The following is a 19108-nucleotide window of genomic DNA, read 5'->3' as shown; positions in this document are numbered from 1 at the left end:
CGTTTATTAAATGTGCACATATTGTCTATTTAAAAGTAACACATTTATTGGTGTAATTACATTTTTAGAGGATTTCTTGTACCGTTTGTAGATGAGCATGCAAGGTAAGTGTGGAACAGTCACCTATGGAGTAAAATCATTAAAAGGCCTTCTGATTGGCTGTATGATGGAGTTCATTAAGTGAACAATAGCTGTGGGTCGTTTTGAAAGGCTGCGTCTTCTGGAAGTCGCATTCGAAGGCTGCATACGTCATCAAGACTGTCTCGTTTCATTAAACCAGGTAGGGCACTCAGAATACACCCTTTAAATGCGACGACCTTGCACAGGAATTCAGAAGATGAGTGAAGTGTATCCTTCGTTGATAAAGAAACCACAATTCTTTACTTAGACCAACGGCTTTTATTCTGAATAAACGGCAGCAGCAAGACATTCAATCAAATTTGTGGTGTTTAAATGTAAACAGTACACTTTTGTGTTAAGTGTTTTTACCTCAGCAGTACGTAGTATTCAGAGAATGCGACCTCCAGAGTACACGAGGACGCAGCCATCTGAAACGAGACACCACTATTGTATTGCTAATCTGAAGCAGATCATTCTATATTGTAGTTACAAAAGGTGTGATTATATTTTAACAGTTATGCTATGGATGCAATGATATCGGCAGCTATACATCAATGCTTTAACCATCGTCAGTTTGTTAAAAAAAAAAACACCTCTTCATGATAAATGTCAATAGAGGGCACTGCGGTTCAAGGAATCCTGGAGAAGGAACAATTTCGTTGCCGAGTGTGGGAATGATGGGTGATATAGAAAAGGGAGATTTCAGCAATTAAAACCTATTTTAAGAGGTATTCTTAAAATGATGGGCCACATTAAAGTCAGAAATCAATGTTAATCATGTGAGTGCTTCCTGCGCCATAATATCAGACATTTTAGTGATGTCTGAATTCACATAGAATTTGATAATCTGATCAAGTGAGTAACGTTAGTGTTCAATTTACAAGATGCATCAGGCTACAAACAACAGTCAGCTGTTTCATGGTCTGCAGGACATAGAAAAATACATTTCAGGAATTGGGAGATTTACAAAGCACCAGTTTGGGTCAGAATGGCCATTAAAGTAACGATTCTTACACCGGACGCGGCAAAGGACAATAAGACGCTTTATAACCTATTTTAATATAAAAATGTGTCCAGACTGGATGCGACGCGACGTTGTTACTAGAATACTTAAAAGGGGGCATCAAGTTAACTTGAAGCATGGTTCCTAAAAAACCTTCAGGGTAAGCTCTGTTATATGCATCAATACAGGTTGTACTATTTAGCTCCTTGTAACAAAAAGTCTTTATAGGTAAAGAGTGTCAAAGGTGTCAGAGTTTGCATCCCTTTAAGTTTTTACTTTACATCTACAATATTCTTCTCTTTTTCTTAGAGCACCCTGACATACGACTTTTTTAGGATTTTATTAAAATAAACCCCTGTATTGACGACAACAGACAAAAAATACGTTTCTAGAATTGTTCGCATTTTTCTTTTAATAACAGTACAAAATATAATGATATCCATGATAGTTTAAATTAAAAAATGATGTAGAGACTCCTGTATAATACTAAGCACATTTTTTTGGCCACTTTTCATTCCATGTGATGTGCAGGCAGCTCGAGCGAGCAGATGAAGAGTCACGAGCTCAGGCCGAATGCATGCATGCGTGTTTGTGTTTGAAATGACGGAGGCAGATAACGCTGTGGCTGGAGCTGGACGCTTCGTCAGTGAAAAACTGTAAGAAGCCATTCATTGTTTGTTTTGTATGAATGTGTCACGACATTCGTCAACATTTACATTTTGTCTGCCGTGAGCATGTTATGGTGTGAAAACTAAATTATCAAGTGTAAAGTTGGCAGTCATCATGGCTAGCCAGCTAGCAGAAACAGTAGATGATGTCGATGATAAAGCTCATCTTCACTATTTATTTTTAATATTTCACACTTGTCGATTTTATTTGACGTAAATCTGCAATTACATGTTTTTTTACAGGTAATTTGAACGTTTTTAAATTGAACGATTAAAAATATTCTAACTTGCTGTTATTTTGTGGTGTGTGAGCGTGCGTGCACGTGCGCGCGCTTGCATGTGTATCTGTCAATACCTGTCATCATCTATCATACCTTTTCCAGAAGATTTTAACTGCCAGTTAGACTATGCAGTAGCCCCTTTGTGCAACAGGTTTGAATGGATCATCTAACTTTACTTGTAGTTGCCATGTTTGTCTCAAAAGTTAGTTGGCACACATTTTACTTGACCAGACTGACATCAACACGAAATGTTCCACGGTCAATGTAATGAGAATTTCTTGGTTCTTCGACATGTATATCTTTGTTTTCATCTATAGTACTTGATGATATGTTTATGACTATATGTATATTTTGTTCTGTGTTCTGTGATGTTCTTGTCAGACTCAATTTTTCTTGCAGCTCTGTGATGACAGAGAACTACAATACATTGGTCTGGATTTTCAGAAAAAAAAGAATGTCTAAATTTTAGTAAAAAAGAAACACACTCAAGCTTCATGTATTTATTCATGTCATCTTGGACTCGTTAACATGGTGACTTTTCCGCCTATTCAGGAGAAAAATGGAGATGTCAAAAAGGATTGTACGAAATTTGGAACCAGCGAGGCCACTACGTCGTCTTAACATAAATCAAGGTACATTGGGACAATGTTAACACGTTGTCAAAACCATAACAATGCAACTGTGTTAGGTCCTTTTTTTATTCTAATTTGAATGTTTTTTTTATATGTGTGTTTGTTGGACACGTCACCGTAGTACCCCAAAGCAATGTTGTGATCAAGCCATTTGAAAAGCCAGTAAGACCAAGTTTATTGTACTAAGATAACACAATGCTTTGTACCGTAATTGTTGACGCAGGTCTTTTTTCTTATTTGACAGTCTCTCACCCCAAAACTGTGTTTACTGTCTACAGGACTACATTATTAAAGTGGAGCAGCTGTACGAAATCCTTCAGCTTCAAAGCACCAGTATCCAGCCAAAAAAGAAAGGCAGGTGTCCCTCTTAACACAGAATTGTTATTTTACAGAGATAAGGCCTATTCACACAGGATTAGTATTACCTGGGTACCTCTGGTCATTTGTAATAATTGTAGAGATTGTCTGTGATCTTAATCCTGTGCGAATCCGCCATGTCTGTAATTTGTAAAGTAAAAATTCCCCCACAAATGACCTACCATATTTTTACGAACACCCAGGTCCTGTGATAATATTAGTCTTGTGCGAATCGGCATCTCTGTGAGTTGGCGGGCTCATATATCATTTTTCAAGGTTTATCTATGGAAGCAAATAAGAGACATAATGTTTTGAAATTTAACAGCCTATGAATACTTGATTTTGAATTATTTTACTTTGGAAACCATGTATCTGAATTTATTTGTTTCGAATTTACCTCTACGAAATTTAATTATGAAAATTCTTGATTTCCAATTTAAAAACCTGAATTTAATGCTCACAAGTTCAGATACAAAAAAAATCAACTTACAGAATTTCAGATAAAATACATTCAGATTGATCAAATTTGATTGCTCTTATTCAGATCCTAAATTTCAAGTTAATACTTTTCAAAGAAAACATATGTCTAATTCGACTGCTCAAATTCAGATCGAAAAATTCAAGTTAAATATTCACATGGTAACATCCGGGCTACCCAGGATAGGAAAAACAGTTGAGCCCAGAGCCCGTCTGCAATTGAACCGAACCATTGAACCGACATCGGGCGGCCTATCAGAGCACGACAACCTGACTGTCTGTCATGATCCAAGAAGAGGCCAAGGCACGGATATTAAACCTGTAAAGAAGATGACTTCTAGGGAAAACGAAGGCGCTCCGGTAAGTTTGCTGTTTATGTACAATCAGACTCTACAGAACAAAAGTATGTTGTTGCTAATTATTTTTTGGAACTATTATTATTATTATTTTTCGACCGACGTCGGTTCGGTTCATTGGTTCGGTTCAATGGTTCGGTTCAATGGTTCGGTTCAATTGCAGACGGGCTCTGGGCTCAACTGTTTTTCCTATCCTGGGTAGCCCGGATGTTACCATGTGAATATTTAACTTGAATTTTTCGATCTGAATTTGAGCAGTCGAATTAGACATATGTTTTCTTTGAAAAGTATTACCTTGAAATTTGAGATCTGAATAAGAGCAATCAAATTTGATCAATCTGAAGTTGATTTTTTTTGTATCTGAATTTGTGAGCATTAAATTCAGGTTTTTAAATTGGAAATCAAGAATTTTCATATTTAAATTTCATAGAGGTAAATTTGAAACAAATAAATTCAGATACATGGTTTCCAAAGTAAAATAATTCAAAATTAAATATTCATAGGCTGTTAAATTTCAAAACATTATGTCTCTTATTTGCTTCCATATTTATCCACCGTTTGCGAATGATGGAGGAATGTTTTGAAGTGTTTTGATATTAATTTGTTTGCTGGGTCATTTCCATACATTGCCAAAACTGTTGTCTTGACCGGGAGTCTCCCGTTTATTTATTTATCATGGAAATGCTTGTAGCATTGTCAGCATTTCAGACCCGTGATAGCGAACCGGACAGAAGATCACTGCGATCGCGGGTGACACAAATGCTGGCACAGGCTTCACTTATCTCGTGCGAATGCACCACATGATCACAGACAATCTTTGCAATTATTACAAATAACCAGAGGTCCCCAGGTAATACTAATTCTGTGCGAATAGGGCTTTAGACAGGTAAAATAAGGAGAAGAAATTAAAGGGATAATTTACCCCAAAATAAAAATGTTGTCATCATTTACTCCCCCTCAGGTTGATACAAAGATGTAAAAAAATATTTGTTTTCCTAAACACAAAGGAAGATATTTTGAAGAATCTCAGTAACCAAACGGATATCATCCCCCATTTACTGCCATCATAAGGAAAATAAATATTATGGGAGTCAATGGGGGATGAGATCTCACATTCTTCCAAATATCTTCCTTTGTGTTTAGCAGAACAAAGAAATTTATACATATTTGGAACAATTTGAGGTTGAATAAATGATGACAGAATGTTTATTTTGGGGTGAACTATCCCTTTTAGATTAAAGTCAAGAATGTAAGAATCACTTAACATCAATGGGTAGATGGAAATAGATGGATATGTAGAGCCAAAGCTGAATGTTTTTTTTTTTTCACGATGGCAGAAAGGATATGCTACACTAGGGACTTCCTTATCAAGCTGGCAAACTGTCCAATGGCCAAGAAGAAACCTGAGTTTTTGCCAGATCATCCAATAGTTTTGGAGAACGGAGTGAGTATTACTAAATTTTGTAATACAGAGCTTTTAATAATTATTTTATGTGAGGTGTTTTTATAGACGTACAAGAATGAACATGCATAGACAAACAATGTTTACGTTTTGTTTCTGATCTATGATCCAATTTAGAGAACTCGTGTTGTGCTAAATCAGTAACCACTACAAGAAAGAGGACGTGTAAGTGCTAATATCACACTACATGCAGTTAAAATATAATTATCCTTTAGACCATGCATTGCTTACCTATTTAATTTTCTTTTCATAGGGTTGCCTAATGTGGCGAATTCCTTAAATTCTTTTTTATTTAAATATGAGGGTCTGAAACTGCACTAAATGGGAAGCAAGGTGGAAATGGTTACAAGCTGCTTTTTAAGTTCTGAAAACTGCAGAGCCCTTCACAAGTGCCTAATTCATGCATATAAGAGGTTGAAGAGCATCTTCACTTTTTTGGTCTTAAAATGAAGGCATCAAAAATGGAAGAAAAAGTAATAAAAAAACATGTTCTTTAAAAAGGAAATATTAAACTGCTCTCTTTGCGGCTGAATACTTGAGTTTTATTCTGCATAGCTATTGCAATGCTCATGTGTTGATGAACGATCTTCAAAAATTGTGCACGGATGTGCACGGATACTTGCAAAAGCATTCCATGCAAAAATGTATAATTATACATTATACGCTCATTTTTTATCCTTTCTTTTGAAAACTTTTTTCCATCATCAAACAACTGTGATTTCTAACTCTGGCTTTTCCAAAATGCTGACGGTTTTGCTTTGCACTTGTTTTGTGATCTTTGAGGTTTGCTGATATTTGGATTCGTAATGGAGCTTGAAGTTGTGCACCTTGAGTGATATATATTTTTTCAGATGTCGGAGTTAGACTTCAGAAATGTTTGACTTTTGAACACTGGACATTAAGTGCATGAGGCTGGATTCAAAGAGTGAGCAGGCAACACATGTGTGGCACAATCTTTTTGACAACTACTGAGTCTTTAAAATAATTGTACACTGACCGACACATCCTTGTGACGATGGATAGTAATTCACTTTATTTCAGTATTTTTGTTTATTTAAATGTTTTAATAATATATTGCAGTGAATTGGATTGAATCACACAAAGTGTGTGTTACATCTTTGTTTGAAAATATTTGCTTTTTATCATACTGACACTGTAATCTGTAAACTCCTTGTTTTAAATTAAAATCTAATATCTTAAAACTCCACAAAATTAATTACACACAATAATGCTTGTTTTACTTGGTGCTTTGCTTTATTGTTTCATTAATCTTAATTAATTGACTAATCGAACACATGGCCCCTCAGGGATATCATACAGCATTTGGTTTGTGTGGAGGAATTGAAAAGTATTAAAAGTTCAAGTCTGCGAGTTGTTCAGTACTTGTTAAACCAGAACTGTAAATAAAATAAACAATGCTGTCGCGTGAGAGAAAGAGAAAACTTCGCAACTCCACCCTGTTGCTGCAACTGCCATCTCAACTCTCCAATCAGCCTGTTTGGAACTAGTTTCGTCCCGCCCACTGTCGCAGGAGGCGGGGTTTGTCGGAGTTCTGGTGGAAAAAGCCACGGCGATGCTGCTTGTGCGCTGCCGCACGTTACGTACTGCAGCGCCGCAGCCGGATGTCACAGCTGAAACTGACAGAAAGCGACCTTGCCGACGAGAAGCTCATTTGACGGAGTAAAGTTAATCGATTAGGTATTTAACATCCCTTTTCAATGAAAGACATTTCTTTCTGAATGTTGATGTCTGTTGTATGTAGTGTGTATGATATGGGTGTGAATGATTTACGTAAGTATGACCAATGTAACCTTATACAGAGCCCAATGAAAATTACAATGAAAACTGTCACATTAAGTTACAGTGAAAACGGAAAATGCCGCGTTGTGATGAGAAGAACGGGACTTGCGAGAGGTAATGATACGATTCTGATCGTTTTTCCTTAAAATATAAATATGTTTATTATGTACATGTACGCCCTGACCGCTCCTTTAGTTTGTTGTCAAATGATTGATGAAACACATCTGACATTTGTTATGTATTTACGGGTTGACACGTAATAAAAACAGAGTCATTCGTATAAACTGTGCCGTGTTAGTCATGAAGTAAAGTTAAATTCCGCTTCGTGAGAATCGATAGAAAAGCATAGGAATTTCCGCATAAAGCCCTTTTCATGACCCCCAGTTACTGTTGTCCCACTGTACTCTGTTAAGAGTGTGTGTTATTCAAGTCGTACTTTAAACCTGTCTGCCCCGGACAATAATCCATACATATTGCGTGTAAATGTCTAACTTCTATAATTCCTGCATAGGACCATATATGTTAAAAATCCTCATTTGGATTCCATGAAAGATGATATACTCTACCACTTTAACCTCGGAACGTCCAGTCACGACTTACCAGCTATGTTTGAAGATGTCAAAGTAATGTAAAAAAACATCAACTCTTATATTATGTGTTTTTTGTGCTGATCAAAATAATTCATTCTTGTATATTACGTGTGTAACAACTAGAGGCATTACGTTTTATGCATATTTCTTTAGTTTGTGTGTGTAGGGGGAAGTCCAAGGAGAATGAAGTCTTTCACTGAATACATCGCAAAGGATTTGGGTCTCGCAGACCCCAATGCAGAGTACCCTAATTTATGCGAAGGGACCGATCGATATGCTATGTTTAAAGTTGGACCTCTGCTATCTGTCAGTGTGAGTAAGCTTAAACTCCATATATATTGTGTTTAGTGTAGTATTGTGCAACAGGCATCTCACTCTGTATGAAGATTAATGTTAGATTTCTCTGTTTTCTAGCATGGCATGGGCATCCCGTCAATCTCGATCATGTTGCATGAGCTTATTAAGCTTCTCTATCACGCTCGGTGCACTGATGTTACAGTAGTGCGCATCGGAACCTCAGGTGGAATAGGTACATACATCCATTGATTTGACTTTTTAACTTCTCGCTTAAAAGGGGCTTTTGTGCTTTCAAGAATATTGTGTAATCCCATACTTGTGTTGTAAACTGAGAAAGCCTTTTCTTTGTAAGTCATTTCATGATTCACTTGGGGTTTCTCATATGTTGAAACTGGATTAACAACATCAAGAATTAGCATTGTTTCATGTTTTTAATGTGAGTTATATTTTTAATTGGGCTAATAAAAACACATAAATACAATGGTATCTCACACGGGGCGATCAGCTGATTTTAACTGCTTAGATGCACAAAACCCTTGTTGTTACAGAGAGCCATTCTTCTAACTTGGCAATTGAATCATTACACATACAGTGGTGAGTCAAGTTATTGTTTTTCAACCCTTTTTTGTCTGGCCTTTTGTTAGGTTTAAAGCCAGGCACTGTGGTGGTAACCAAGCAGTCAGTTGATGCTATGTTCAAGCCCAGCTTTGAGCAGATCATACTGGGCAAACCAGTCGTCAGGAGCACAGAACTTGACGCCAAACTTGCAGAGGACCTGCTCAAGTGTGGCGATGACCTCGGACAGTTTGAGACCGTCATTGGTAACACGATGTGCACGCTAGACTTTTACGAAGGTATGTTAAAATCAAATCTTCGCTTAAGTACTTGCTGTTGTTCCATTTCAACTTTTCAATGTTTACTAAATTTGAAAACTGTTTTGGGACAGGTCAGGCTCGGCTGGATGGGGCCTTCTGCTCATACACTGAGGAGGATAAACAGAGCTATCTTGCTGAAGCTTATGCTGCTGGGGTTCGTAACATTGAGATGGAGTCATCGGTCTTTGCGGCCATGTGCAAACTGAGTAATCTTCGTGGTATGCAATTTGAAAGGCAATAATGAGTAATCCTTGTACAAACCATCCTTTTCTAGTACACCGTCTTAAATACACTGTCAAAAATTTCCAATATTTACACTGCCAGTTGTAAACATTAGCACTGTGAGAAATAAAATCGCAACCTTTAGGGGTAGATAAGATAGTAAAGGTTCAAATACATTTCTGTCTAATATTAAAGTGTATCTTTGAGGGAACTGCCCCAATGACAGCTATCTAAAGGTACAGATTTTGCTAATTTTTTGTAACTCTGTTGGCTGATTAGATTCATTCACTTATAGCAGGGCTCACGTTTTTCACACATGTGCTCAAGATTTATCTTTTTATTGGAGTCACAGTAGTCGCTTGCAGAGTGTAAAAGACTTCTTGGAATTTGTCACACATTAAGCCTGCTGTTGTTTGTTTGGGTTGTGAAATTTATGGCTTTAGGTATAATATAATATGACGGCTTTTTCGTTTGTTTGTTTTCAGCGGCTGTCGTGTGCGTGACACTGCTGGACAGGCAGAAAGGAGACCAGCTCACCAGCTCTCATGATGTCCTGAATGACTACCAGCAGCGGCCACAGATGCTGATAAGACATTACATCAAAAAGAAGCTGAATGCCTCCAAGAAAAGCTAGTTTTGTGCTAGCTAGAACAATAACAGGCAGGTTTCTGTGCAGGCATCGGAAACAATCCTCGCCTGAAGATAGGAAACAGTTCTAGGAAAATACTGCAGTTTTGTTTAGGAAGATCCTTAATATATGAAAACCAGATCAAGTCGACTGGTTTGTTTAAATATGACCAAACCAACAGAAATACCTTTAATCTTTTTCTACGGTTTATTATTCAAGTCACTCATATGTTGTACTCATGCACACTCCTGCTTTGAAAGTAATAGATAAATTGGTTTGAAATTACATTAGTCAAAATGTATTCTTTATTGTCTTAAATTGTTTTAAATATCCCAATACTTATTGTTTAAAAATACTGCTTTCTGATATAGTAGTTATTTACAAAGGGAAACGAGAGATTACTGCACAGTTCTTAACTTAAAGCACTAGTTACATTATCGTCTAGCACTTATTTGGTCTTGCCTCATTTTCTTTGTTACAACAGTTTGTAAAGTTGTACTATTTAAAATCACCAATGTCTTAAGTTTTTCCATTACAATTAACAAAATGTAAGCATGCAAAGTTATGTTTTATTCCAATGACTGACTGTTTATATAACATTAAGAGAAATAAACTTTAAGATATTTATTGAATGAGAGTTTTTTTCTGTGTATTATGTGCATTATTTGCACTACATGAAATAAATGCTAAAAACTAAGCCACCTTACACTAATAATGTATAAATGTCATATATGCACAGTAGCCCACAAAGACAACTCGATAATGAACCCAATAATACTTAATAAAAACAATTATAAACACTATAATACAATTCATAATTTATTAATAAACAAATAAAGAAGAAATTAGAAACCCTTGGAGTGCAAAAGGCTGCCTCAAAGCCCAATGTGTGTTGCCTTCACAAACAACAGACACATCTCTGGAAACATGTAGGTTTTGCATTAAACTGCATGCAATGATATGCATCCTGAACATAACATGAATTGTCGTTAAGATGCAGGTGGTTTGTTTCTTCTCACACACAAACACACACACGCACGCACACACGCACACACACACACCTACACACACACACGTCAGTGAAGAGGTGCCGGTAGCCAATCTGCTGCTGCGCGCAGAGAGAGGATCATAACTCAGCCGCTCCCTCCTCACATCTCTCCGCTCGCCTCATTGTGCTCTGCTGACTCAGTGCCTTAAGCATCATCCGCACCCAACGCCACTGGCACAAACCACCACCATTGTGGAAATTAATACGGATATAGGAAAGAATACAATGGCCAAAACAGCTATCGGTAAGTGATGCGCATTGCTTTTGATTGTTGCGTTTGGAAATGCGATAACTGAGTCTGAGGAAGAAAACGACTGAGGCATGCCAAAACCGTGCGACGCAAGAATATTTATATTAATAAGCAAAGCAATTTTGGCATTGTTAATATGTTTCTTATATGTTTTACCTAAAGTGGAATATGCGCATATGACTAAAGTCTACGATTAAATTATCGGAGGCATCATACAAAGCGCATTTGGCGTTGTTGCCGTCTGAAATAGACTAATATATGGCGAGAATTAATCGTAATTTAATCATAATTAAAAGAATATATATATATGAGTGTTTGTGTGTGTGTTTATATATAATGATAAAAAAATTGTGGGATGCTTGGCTATGGCGCACCTGCTCCTGCTGCCGCGCGCATCATAATGCAGAAAGACCGCACCCAAGAAACCGGGATCTTATCACTGCCCACATAAAGCCATAAAACCTCTACTAATATCACCATACCATAAGTGATTGATCACAATAAACGAGCGATTAACGATTTTATGTGCTCATATGTGCGAAATGAGATCATATTTTTGATCGTATAAAATGTCATCGCCTTTATGAAGTCTGAATGCTGGCATATGCTATGATCAGATGTTATCAAGGTGACAGATTCACTTACATTCTCAGCCTACATTTTCAATAAGGCTCTTAAGGCATTCAGAGAAAACTAATAAAGATGCTCTTAGATATACTAGCAAAGGCCTTGCTATTTATTTTCATGCGAAGGCACATCACTAAATATAAATAACAACGTCAGGAAAACAATAATGGAGGTTCTCTTTTGGTGATTATATTAAAAGGAATGTGTCATAAAATCTACCATTAATAACAGTTTTGTATTTTGTTCCCATAATAAAACTGTCTGACTGATACAATACATGACTGACCGGCATGGGCGTCACTAAGGTTTTACTGCGTTTTCCCCCAGAATTCAGTAGGCTGTAAAATTACAGACGCTATTAAGTCACATTTCAGAATCTTTCATGGGCCTTTTCTGTCAGGATATATTGATCTCAGTCTAAGGCCAGCATGCAGTGGGCCTGGTTGTTGATATCGGAGAGAATGGCTAGCAACTGCACACTGGGAGTTTGGCCAGCCCTGCAGCAATGAGATGCTGCACATGGTGACCTTTACAGCACAAGACACATAAGTATTGTCAGCATGTGGACACTGGGGGATATTTGCATAAATGGTCCCGGATTCTGTCTTTGTGATGAATTACACCTGTATCGCTGGAGAGATTGGTCTGGATTATTCCTTTTTTTAGGATTAATGCAGGACAAACTATTGTCTGCTACTCTGAATAGTGTCTGGTTCTCATTTTCTGGCTAATGGGCAGTTGAGGATGTGCTTGTAATCTGTACAATGCTACAGAGGGCAGGAAATGGGAAGTGTCATTAGTGTTCCTTTTGCATTTTTCATGAGTCTGCAAGCTTCATTCAATACGTTCCATTTGAGGCACTTTTTATGGTAGGATAAAGGTTTTCAGGTATCTGCTCTGTTGCATTCTAGACGGTTTATTGTGTTATGCATTTAATCTATAAAATACTATAGTCATGATGGGACATTCGCTGAAGTGTTATTGTTGTGTAGCCTGTTAACTGTCACCCGTTCCGTACACGGGACACCAAAGTTTGCGTCAATATTGTGCATGTAATTTCTAATCGAATCATGACAAACTAGATATCATTGGAAAGGTCTAAGACTCTAGAATACAGATTTCTTTGGTGTTTTTTTAAATAATTTATGTAGGGAGAGTAATTGATTCTTATTTACAAAGAGTGTGCTTAGATTTTTTGTTGTCCTTTTGCGATCCTTATTTTATTTAATGTATTTTTTAATCAAAGAAAAACATCAACTTTTTTATTTATTTTTTACAATAAACCTAACAACATACCTTACATTTTTTTTGTGTGTGTAGAGAAAGACAAAATTCCTAAAGTTTAAAATGAAGTGTATGAAATTATAGCCCTCTCTCGAATACTCAAAAGAGTTGCAGTGACTTTGCGATATGCAGCACCCTGTTAACTTCAGCATATTTGTGCATGACTAGGTGTGTTCATATAACTAACAAGGGGCCAATTTACTTTTGTTCCAGCATACAAGGAGAAGATGAAGGAGCTGTCCATGCTCTCTCTCATTTGCTCCTGTTTCAGCCCACAGACACGCAACAACATTGTCTGTGAATTTGAAGGTAAATCAAAGAACAAATATCTGTATCTGAAATCATCTTTAATAGAGAGAAAAGACAGCCGTTGTAACAGATATTTTGTCTATATATGTTAATATAGGAGTATTTAAAATATCCATGTTCTTTTATTAGAATGTTATCTAGCTACTCTTAATTTGAAAAAATAAAAATTTTTATATTTATTAACTGAGATTGAAATCTGAAATCTGCCCCATCCTACATAATAAGACTGTCTGTAATTGACTGTCTAGATATGGAGGTAAAGCCCATCAATAAGAGGGCCTCAGGCCAGGCCTTTGAGGTGATCTTGAAACCACCTTCGCCAGTGACCGATGTGGCCCACAGCATCACCTCCCCTCCAAAGAAGAGGGATGTCTCGCTGGAGGACATCCAGAAGAAACTGGAAGCAGCTGAAGACCGCAGGAGGGTATGTGGAGGGCGAACTAGAATGAGAGCTTATGTAGCTATAATCCTGAGCGAATGTTTTACAGTAATGTACGTATTACTTTGTGGAGCCACAAATGTTCAGTACAGAGAGTCTTGATGGAGCATAATTAGCCAACAACAATAAAATCACCCTAATGAAATATTGCCTGTGTGTTTGGATCTATATAATGACAGTCCCAGGAAGCTCAAGTGCTTAAAGCTCTGGCTGAAAAACGCGAGCACGAGAGGGACGTGCTGCTCAAAGCCATGGAGGAGAACAGCAACTTCAGCAAGATGGCAGAGGAAAAGCTGATTCTGAAGATGGAGCAGATCAAGGAGAACCGCGAGGCTCAGCTGGCAGCCCTGATGGGACGTCTCCACGAGAAGGTGAACAAAACTCAAGAAACGTAAATGTCCAGTGTGTAATTTTTGGGAGGATCTATTGACAGAAATGCAATATTCCGTACATAACCATGTATTCAGATGTGTAAAAAATTTACAAAATGAAGTGTTATGTTTTTACTACCTTAGAATCAGCCTCCGTAGTGCTTGTTGCAATTCACAACCTCACCAATAGATGCCGCAACATTTCATACACTCGGCCTTTAAGAAATTAAGTGAAGTAAACTATGAAGTACTAAATAATGGACTGGCATTTGGCCAGTTTATAGTGGCCATAGCTCGTACAGTTTCTGCATATCTCACGTTAATCTTTGGTTCTTACAGAATAGTATCGCACCCTTCAAATATCCGTAGAGTCTTAAGTCTGATCACATTTATAAAAGACGGATACAGTTGTACGATTATTTCCGAAAACATAAGACCTCCTGCCGCACGCGTACGGGTGGGGCGCGGAACTAAAGCACTTGTGCACCCATTGCCAAAGCACAGACATATGACATTCTTTCACTTACCGCATGCGGTTCATGTCCGTCCCTTTTTAGCGCTGGGACCGCTCCATCTATCAATAGATCAATCTCCAAATCCAGCATTGTATCCACCATTATATAACATTCCTCACCGAAGTGCACTGAACAAACAAACCCAGCTGAACTTCGCGAATGCAGTGCTCTCTCTCTCTCTTGCTCCAACTGGTTGACGTGTGCGCATGCTCCTTTTCCCGCTCTGGCGGATTAATGTGCGGGTGTGCTTTTCCGGGAGAATTGACCAATAAGGGACTAAGAAAAGTTGTTAAGAAAGGGATTTTCATTTTAAAAAGAACATTCCCAAACCTATACGAAGGCTGGGGGAGTGTATCCAGCACAGAAATACTACGTCATACGTCCAACACCTTTTCGAAAAGATGACAAGTTCAAGCATGAGAAGAAATCACGTTTAACATTGTAAAGAAGTCAGAATGCATGAATCACCATTGCACCTCCCCTTTAACCTGGCTAGTAAAAATAATTGTATTTCTTTCCTTGCGTTACTCACGGAATCATTTTAAAGCATTTTCAAAGAATATTTTATATATATATATATATTTAGAGATTTTAATAACTATTGTATTAAGAAGTTATTTCTGCAATCTGCATTATTTTGCAGTCATATGTTCGCGCATATATTGCATTTTGTTTTCACTATTTTATGTGTGTAAAATTAATATTTTTGACCCTCAGGAGCGACACGCTGAAGTGGTCCGCAGGAACAAGGAGCTGAGGGAAGAGCTAGTAGCGTGAAGTTCTTCCACCTCCTCACACCCTTCATCAGCCAACCTGTCATCCTATCCTGCTCACGCACACTCACACACAAACAAACGCTGGTAAACAACAGTCAAAACAACAAGTATCACAATTGTATACTGTTTGAATTGCTTGATTTCATAGAGTAACGGAAAGACACAAGTATTATTTTGTATATACATCTTTTTTTATCTATCTATCTATCTATCTATCTATCTATCTATCTATCTATCTATCTATCTATCTATCTATCGATCTATCTATCTATCTATCTATCTATCGATCTATCTAATCTGATTGAATGATAACAGATCAAATGTATCAAATCAACGTGATACAATGTTTTATGTAATTAATTGATGATGATTATTATTATTTGTCAGTTTATTGGTTCAACCACGTCGGGTTTGACCATGTGAAAGGTTTCGGTGTTGTGAGTAAGCTGCTTGCTTACGTTTGCAGTGTTAAATGATGTAAAGTTTGGTGTAATTGTGAAGAATGCAAAAAGCTTCAGTGCTCAGGCCCCAGTTTAACACAGGTTTACCTGTTCAAAACAAACATGCCACCATATCGAGACTCATGAATATATAGTGCACTTCAGTTTATATACAGCATGATCAAGACAGGCTCCTTTTTTCTGAACAAATTGCTTAAAATATGAGCGCAGAAACAAATAAAACACATCGATAGTGTCTCATTGATAAATGAAATTAAACTGAATGTATGTCTTTGAGCTTTTTGTTTTAATATTCTCTGTACAAATAAATATCACTTTCTTGAAATGTTATGAACATCTGCATGTTGGCGTCTGCAAACCTACATTCATTGGCTGACGTTTGGAAGCACTGCGTCCCTTCTGGACTTCTTGGATTGGACGGCTTGACACACCCTGCGTCATGACTGAAAGAGAAAAAAGAATCAGCCAGGTTTCCTGTTGTTTTTGCTTCTTAGAGCAAGATCTTGACCCCGTATCCTCACATTGATTCAGGCTGTTGTTTGTCATCTCTCACTAGCAGGAGTAGACATCATTTTTAATCCCGCGGTGCAATTAAGGGAGTTCATCTCCTTGAATGTTCTGTCATCTGTCTGGCTTGATAAAACAGGTAACATCTTTACCAGCTGAATGTATCATCCTATACGCCATGCTAAAGCCTTTGATGTATAACTTATTTTTACCTTGTGTGAGATAGGATGAATGTGTGTAAGTGTGCGTGTCCATGTTAGGTTGACTCAAGCATTTGTGTTCTCTCTGGAAGTGATAGGCGTTTGCAGTATATGCACTGAATGATTTTTTTTTTTCTTTGAATCACTGTCTCTTCTATAAATATGCTAGAAGCATCTTCGGCTGCCGAATTGTCCTTTCCCCCCTCTCATTTCTCTGTGTGCAAACTTTGGTGAAAATAAAGGTTTGGGGTTCTGTGAACAATGAAATGCTGTGTTATTTGCCTTTACTATAGTATACTGTATATATGAAACATTATGTGGAGCACCAGAAGGAGGCATTGTTTTTATGATTACGTAAGTAAAACTGCCTGTAATAAACACCCTTTTTTATGGCAAGTATGCATCCATAAAAATATTAACAAAATATAATCTAATTATAAATTAAAAATAGTGTTGTAAATAATGAAAATTAATTCAGGATCTATAAACATGGCCGCTACAAAAAAATACTATATTTTTGTAATTAATTAAAATGTATAGAAAATTATTAATTATATACTTTTAGTTTTTTTTCAAATTAAAATATACTTATGCTATTACACAAAATAAGGATAAAACTTAATATTTTAAGTTATTAAAATATGAAATAGGAAAAATATGAAATTAATTTATGAAACTGTGAAACAGAAGTAGTTTATGTACCACAAGAGGGCAGACATTATTATGAAAGGACATTATTTGCGAAAATGAGAAATTAATCTTGATGCAGTGGCTGTGCCAAACTCCCATGGTGGATGTGAACATTCCCACAGACAGTGTTTTCCTGAGAGAGTCCTTTTCCCCACGTTTCTCATAAGCATCTGTAATGGAAATATTCACACACTGAATATGTACTTCTAATCAAACTAGAGTGAAGAAATTAATACAAAAAACCTCCCAAACGTATGAAAAAAATTAAGGCATAGGATATGATATGTTAATATTCTTAGCTCGGTAATATTCTTTTCTAGCACCCAGTGGTCTTACATGAGTTACCTAAAGAGACTAATATTATTCAGCATTTTTTACATTTATTGGTTTAGCTTTAATTACAAATAGACGTTTGCATAATTTATATAATGGACAAAACATGAATATATGATTGCTTTGAATAGAATTTTTAATGACTATATAAGTTGTTAAATGACTGATAGAGATCAGCCATTACAAGTGTGTTGGTTGAGTAGGTATCTGAAACAACATAAGAGGTCACTAAGCCATGTGTTCTTGTATGATAGATGATATTGCATCATTAGCATGCCATAATTAAAAAAAAAATGTTTTTACATTTCACACTTATTAAAACTATGTGTCTTGGTAGCCTGGGGAAAATGTATGAGGGCGCTGTGCAAGAAAAAAGACAATTATTGCTCTACATACATTATTTTCCCCTCTTATCCCTCTGTAAGATTCATTAGACTCTACTTTCATTTAGAGCAAATCTTTATGCCCACAGGGTTTATTGTTTTATTGTGTGTGCTTTTCCTTCTATATTTCCACCTGCAATTGATCACTTAATTATAAAAGCTCCACTGGGATCTCTGTTGTCTGGGCTGTTCTTTTAGTGCCACACTGCTAAATGTTTAAGTGAGCAAATTAACTTGTCATCTAGTATAATCTGGAGACAAACTCTCAATACGCAATCACACACAAACCCAGTCCATGCTTTATTCCCAAAGAGCACCATTTTTTCTAATTAACATTTTAATGGAGTCATCTGGTTGGTCAGAAATTGCACATCAGTGCGACAAAACAAAATTAAAATAATCAATTGTCTAATCTATAAATTTGCTTTGATCTTTATGCAATCCCAGCACAGCAAATTCATATGGAAAAAAAAGAACCAGGAACACGTAGTTAATAGAAAGTAAACATTTCAGTGCAAATGTGAATAAAATGAACTGCTTAAAACTTTATTAAATATTATTTATCTGCTTTATGTAAGTATTTTAACCTTTTAAGGTTTTTTTCCATTGTTTAATTGTGATGTTTTATTATAATGTATTTTTTGTGATGTGGTACCATTTATTTCATATGAGGTTATTTATATAATGATGTGTTTAATGATGATGACAATGTAGGCTATTTTGTTTGTTTGCAGCGAATTTCCTTCTGGGGACAATAAAGAATATTTCAATTTCATTTGCTATTAAAACATAAAACTACTTCACTGGAATGAGGTCACGTGCACTGTGTTTCTCTTTGTAAATTATACATTGGAAACAAAAGGAGGAAGGGATGTTTTGCATCTGTACATGTTTGGAGAGTAACGTGCTAAAAGTTCATAAATTGTTCTTATTAACTAAATCCTATTACTGTTGCTCATATTTGCATGCTTTTGATAAGGACAATACCTCTTAGATATAACACAATTGCATGCACACTGAATGAAAGTGGTTAGGTTTTTAATACAATGTCAACTAAACCTTTTGTCTGGCAGGTCACCGGAGTGCAGTCATCTCCAGCTTTGATCCTTAGCGAATGAAAACAGAAAGCCATGGCAGTAGCGAATTT

At 36.7% G+C, this 19108-nt stretch overlaps 3 protein-coding genes across 9 annotated transcripts; all 3 read left to right on the top strand.

Annotated features, from left to right (window-relative positions):
• The first annotated feature begins 197 nt into the window (after window positions 1-197).
• gra (granulito) lies at window positions 198-6558 on the top strand. 2 transcript variants are annotated; one of them, XM_056763195.1, is made up of 8 exons: window positions 198-280; window positions 1655-1779; window positions 2625-2704; window positions 2826-2866; window positions 2983-3058; window positions 5232-5338; window positions 5474-5521; window positions 5610-6558. In XM_056763195.1, the coding sequence occupies exons 2-7, from the start codon at window positions 1697-1699 to the stop codon at window positions 5498-5500; spliced, it is 414 nt and encodes a 137-aa protein (XP_056619173.1). In that variant the 5' UTR covers window positions 198-280; window positions 1655-1696; the 3' UTR covers window positions 5501-5521; window positions 5610-6558. The 2 variants fall into 2 exon arrangements, with proteins under 2 accessions (XP_056619173.1, XP_056619172.1); XM_056763194.1 differs by lacking the exon at window positions 198-280 and adding an exon at window positions 1262-1283.
• Window positions 6559-6897: 339 nt separating this feature from the next.
• On the top strand, window positions 6898-10400 carry upp1 (uridine phosphorylase 1). 6 transcript variants are annotated; one of them, XM_056763191.1, is made up of 8 exons: window positions 6898-7054; window positions 7215-7270; window positions 7668-7779; window positions 7900-8058; window positions 8161-8275; window positions 8688-8897; window positions 8990-9152; window positions 9626-10400. In XM_056763191.1, exons 2-8 carry the CDS (start codon window positions 7233-7235, stop codon window positions 9687-9689), a joined length of 861 nt encoding a protein of 286 aa, XP_056619169.1. In that variant the 5' UTR covers window positions 6898-7054; window positions 7215-7232; the 3' UTR covers window positions 9690-10400. The 6 variants fall into 6 exon arrangements, with proteins under 6 accessions (XP_056619169.1, XP_056619165.1, XP_056619167.1 ...); XM_056763187.1 differs by having other exon boundaries at window positions 6899-7054; window positions 8990-9136; XM_056763190.1 differs by having other exon boundaries at window positions 6947-7054; window positions 7221-7270; window positions 8990-9136.
• A 483-nt stretch (window positions 10401-10883) lies between these two features.
• Window positions 10884-16822, top strand: stmn2a (stathmin 2a). Its single transcript, XM_056763559.1, has 5 exons — window positions 10884-11060; window positions 13191-13286; window positions 13535-13710; window positions 13905-14096; window positions 15329-16822. The coding sequence occupies exons 1-5, from the start codon at window positions 11042-11044 to the stop codon at window positions 15386-15388; spliced, it is 543 nt and encodes a 180-aa protein (XP_056619537.1). The 5' UTR covers window positions 10884-11041; the 3' UTR covers window positions 15389-16822.
• The last annotated feature ends 2286 nt before the right edge of the window (window positions 16823-19108 follow it).

This window comes from Triplophysa dalaica, chromosome 12, assembly GCF_015846415.1.
Source record: "Triplophysa dalaica isolate WHDGS20190420 chromosome 12, ASM1584641v1, whole genome shotgun sequence".
Lineage (NCBI taxonomy): Eukaryota > Metazoa > Chordata > Actinopteri > Cypriniformes > Nemacheilidae > Triplophysa > Triplophysa dalaica.
The sequence above is the reverse complement of the archived record's forward strand: the minus strand, read 5'-3'. Positions and strand labels throughout refer to the sequence as shown.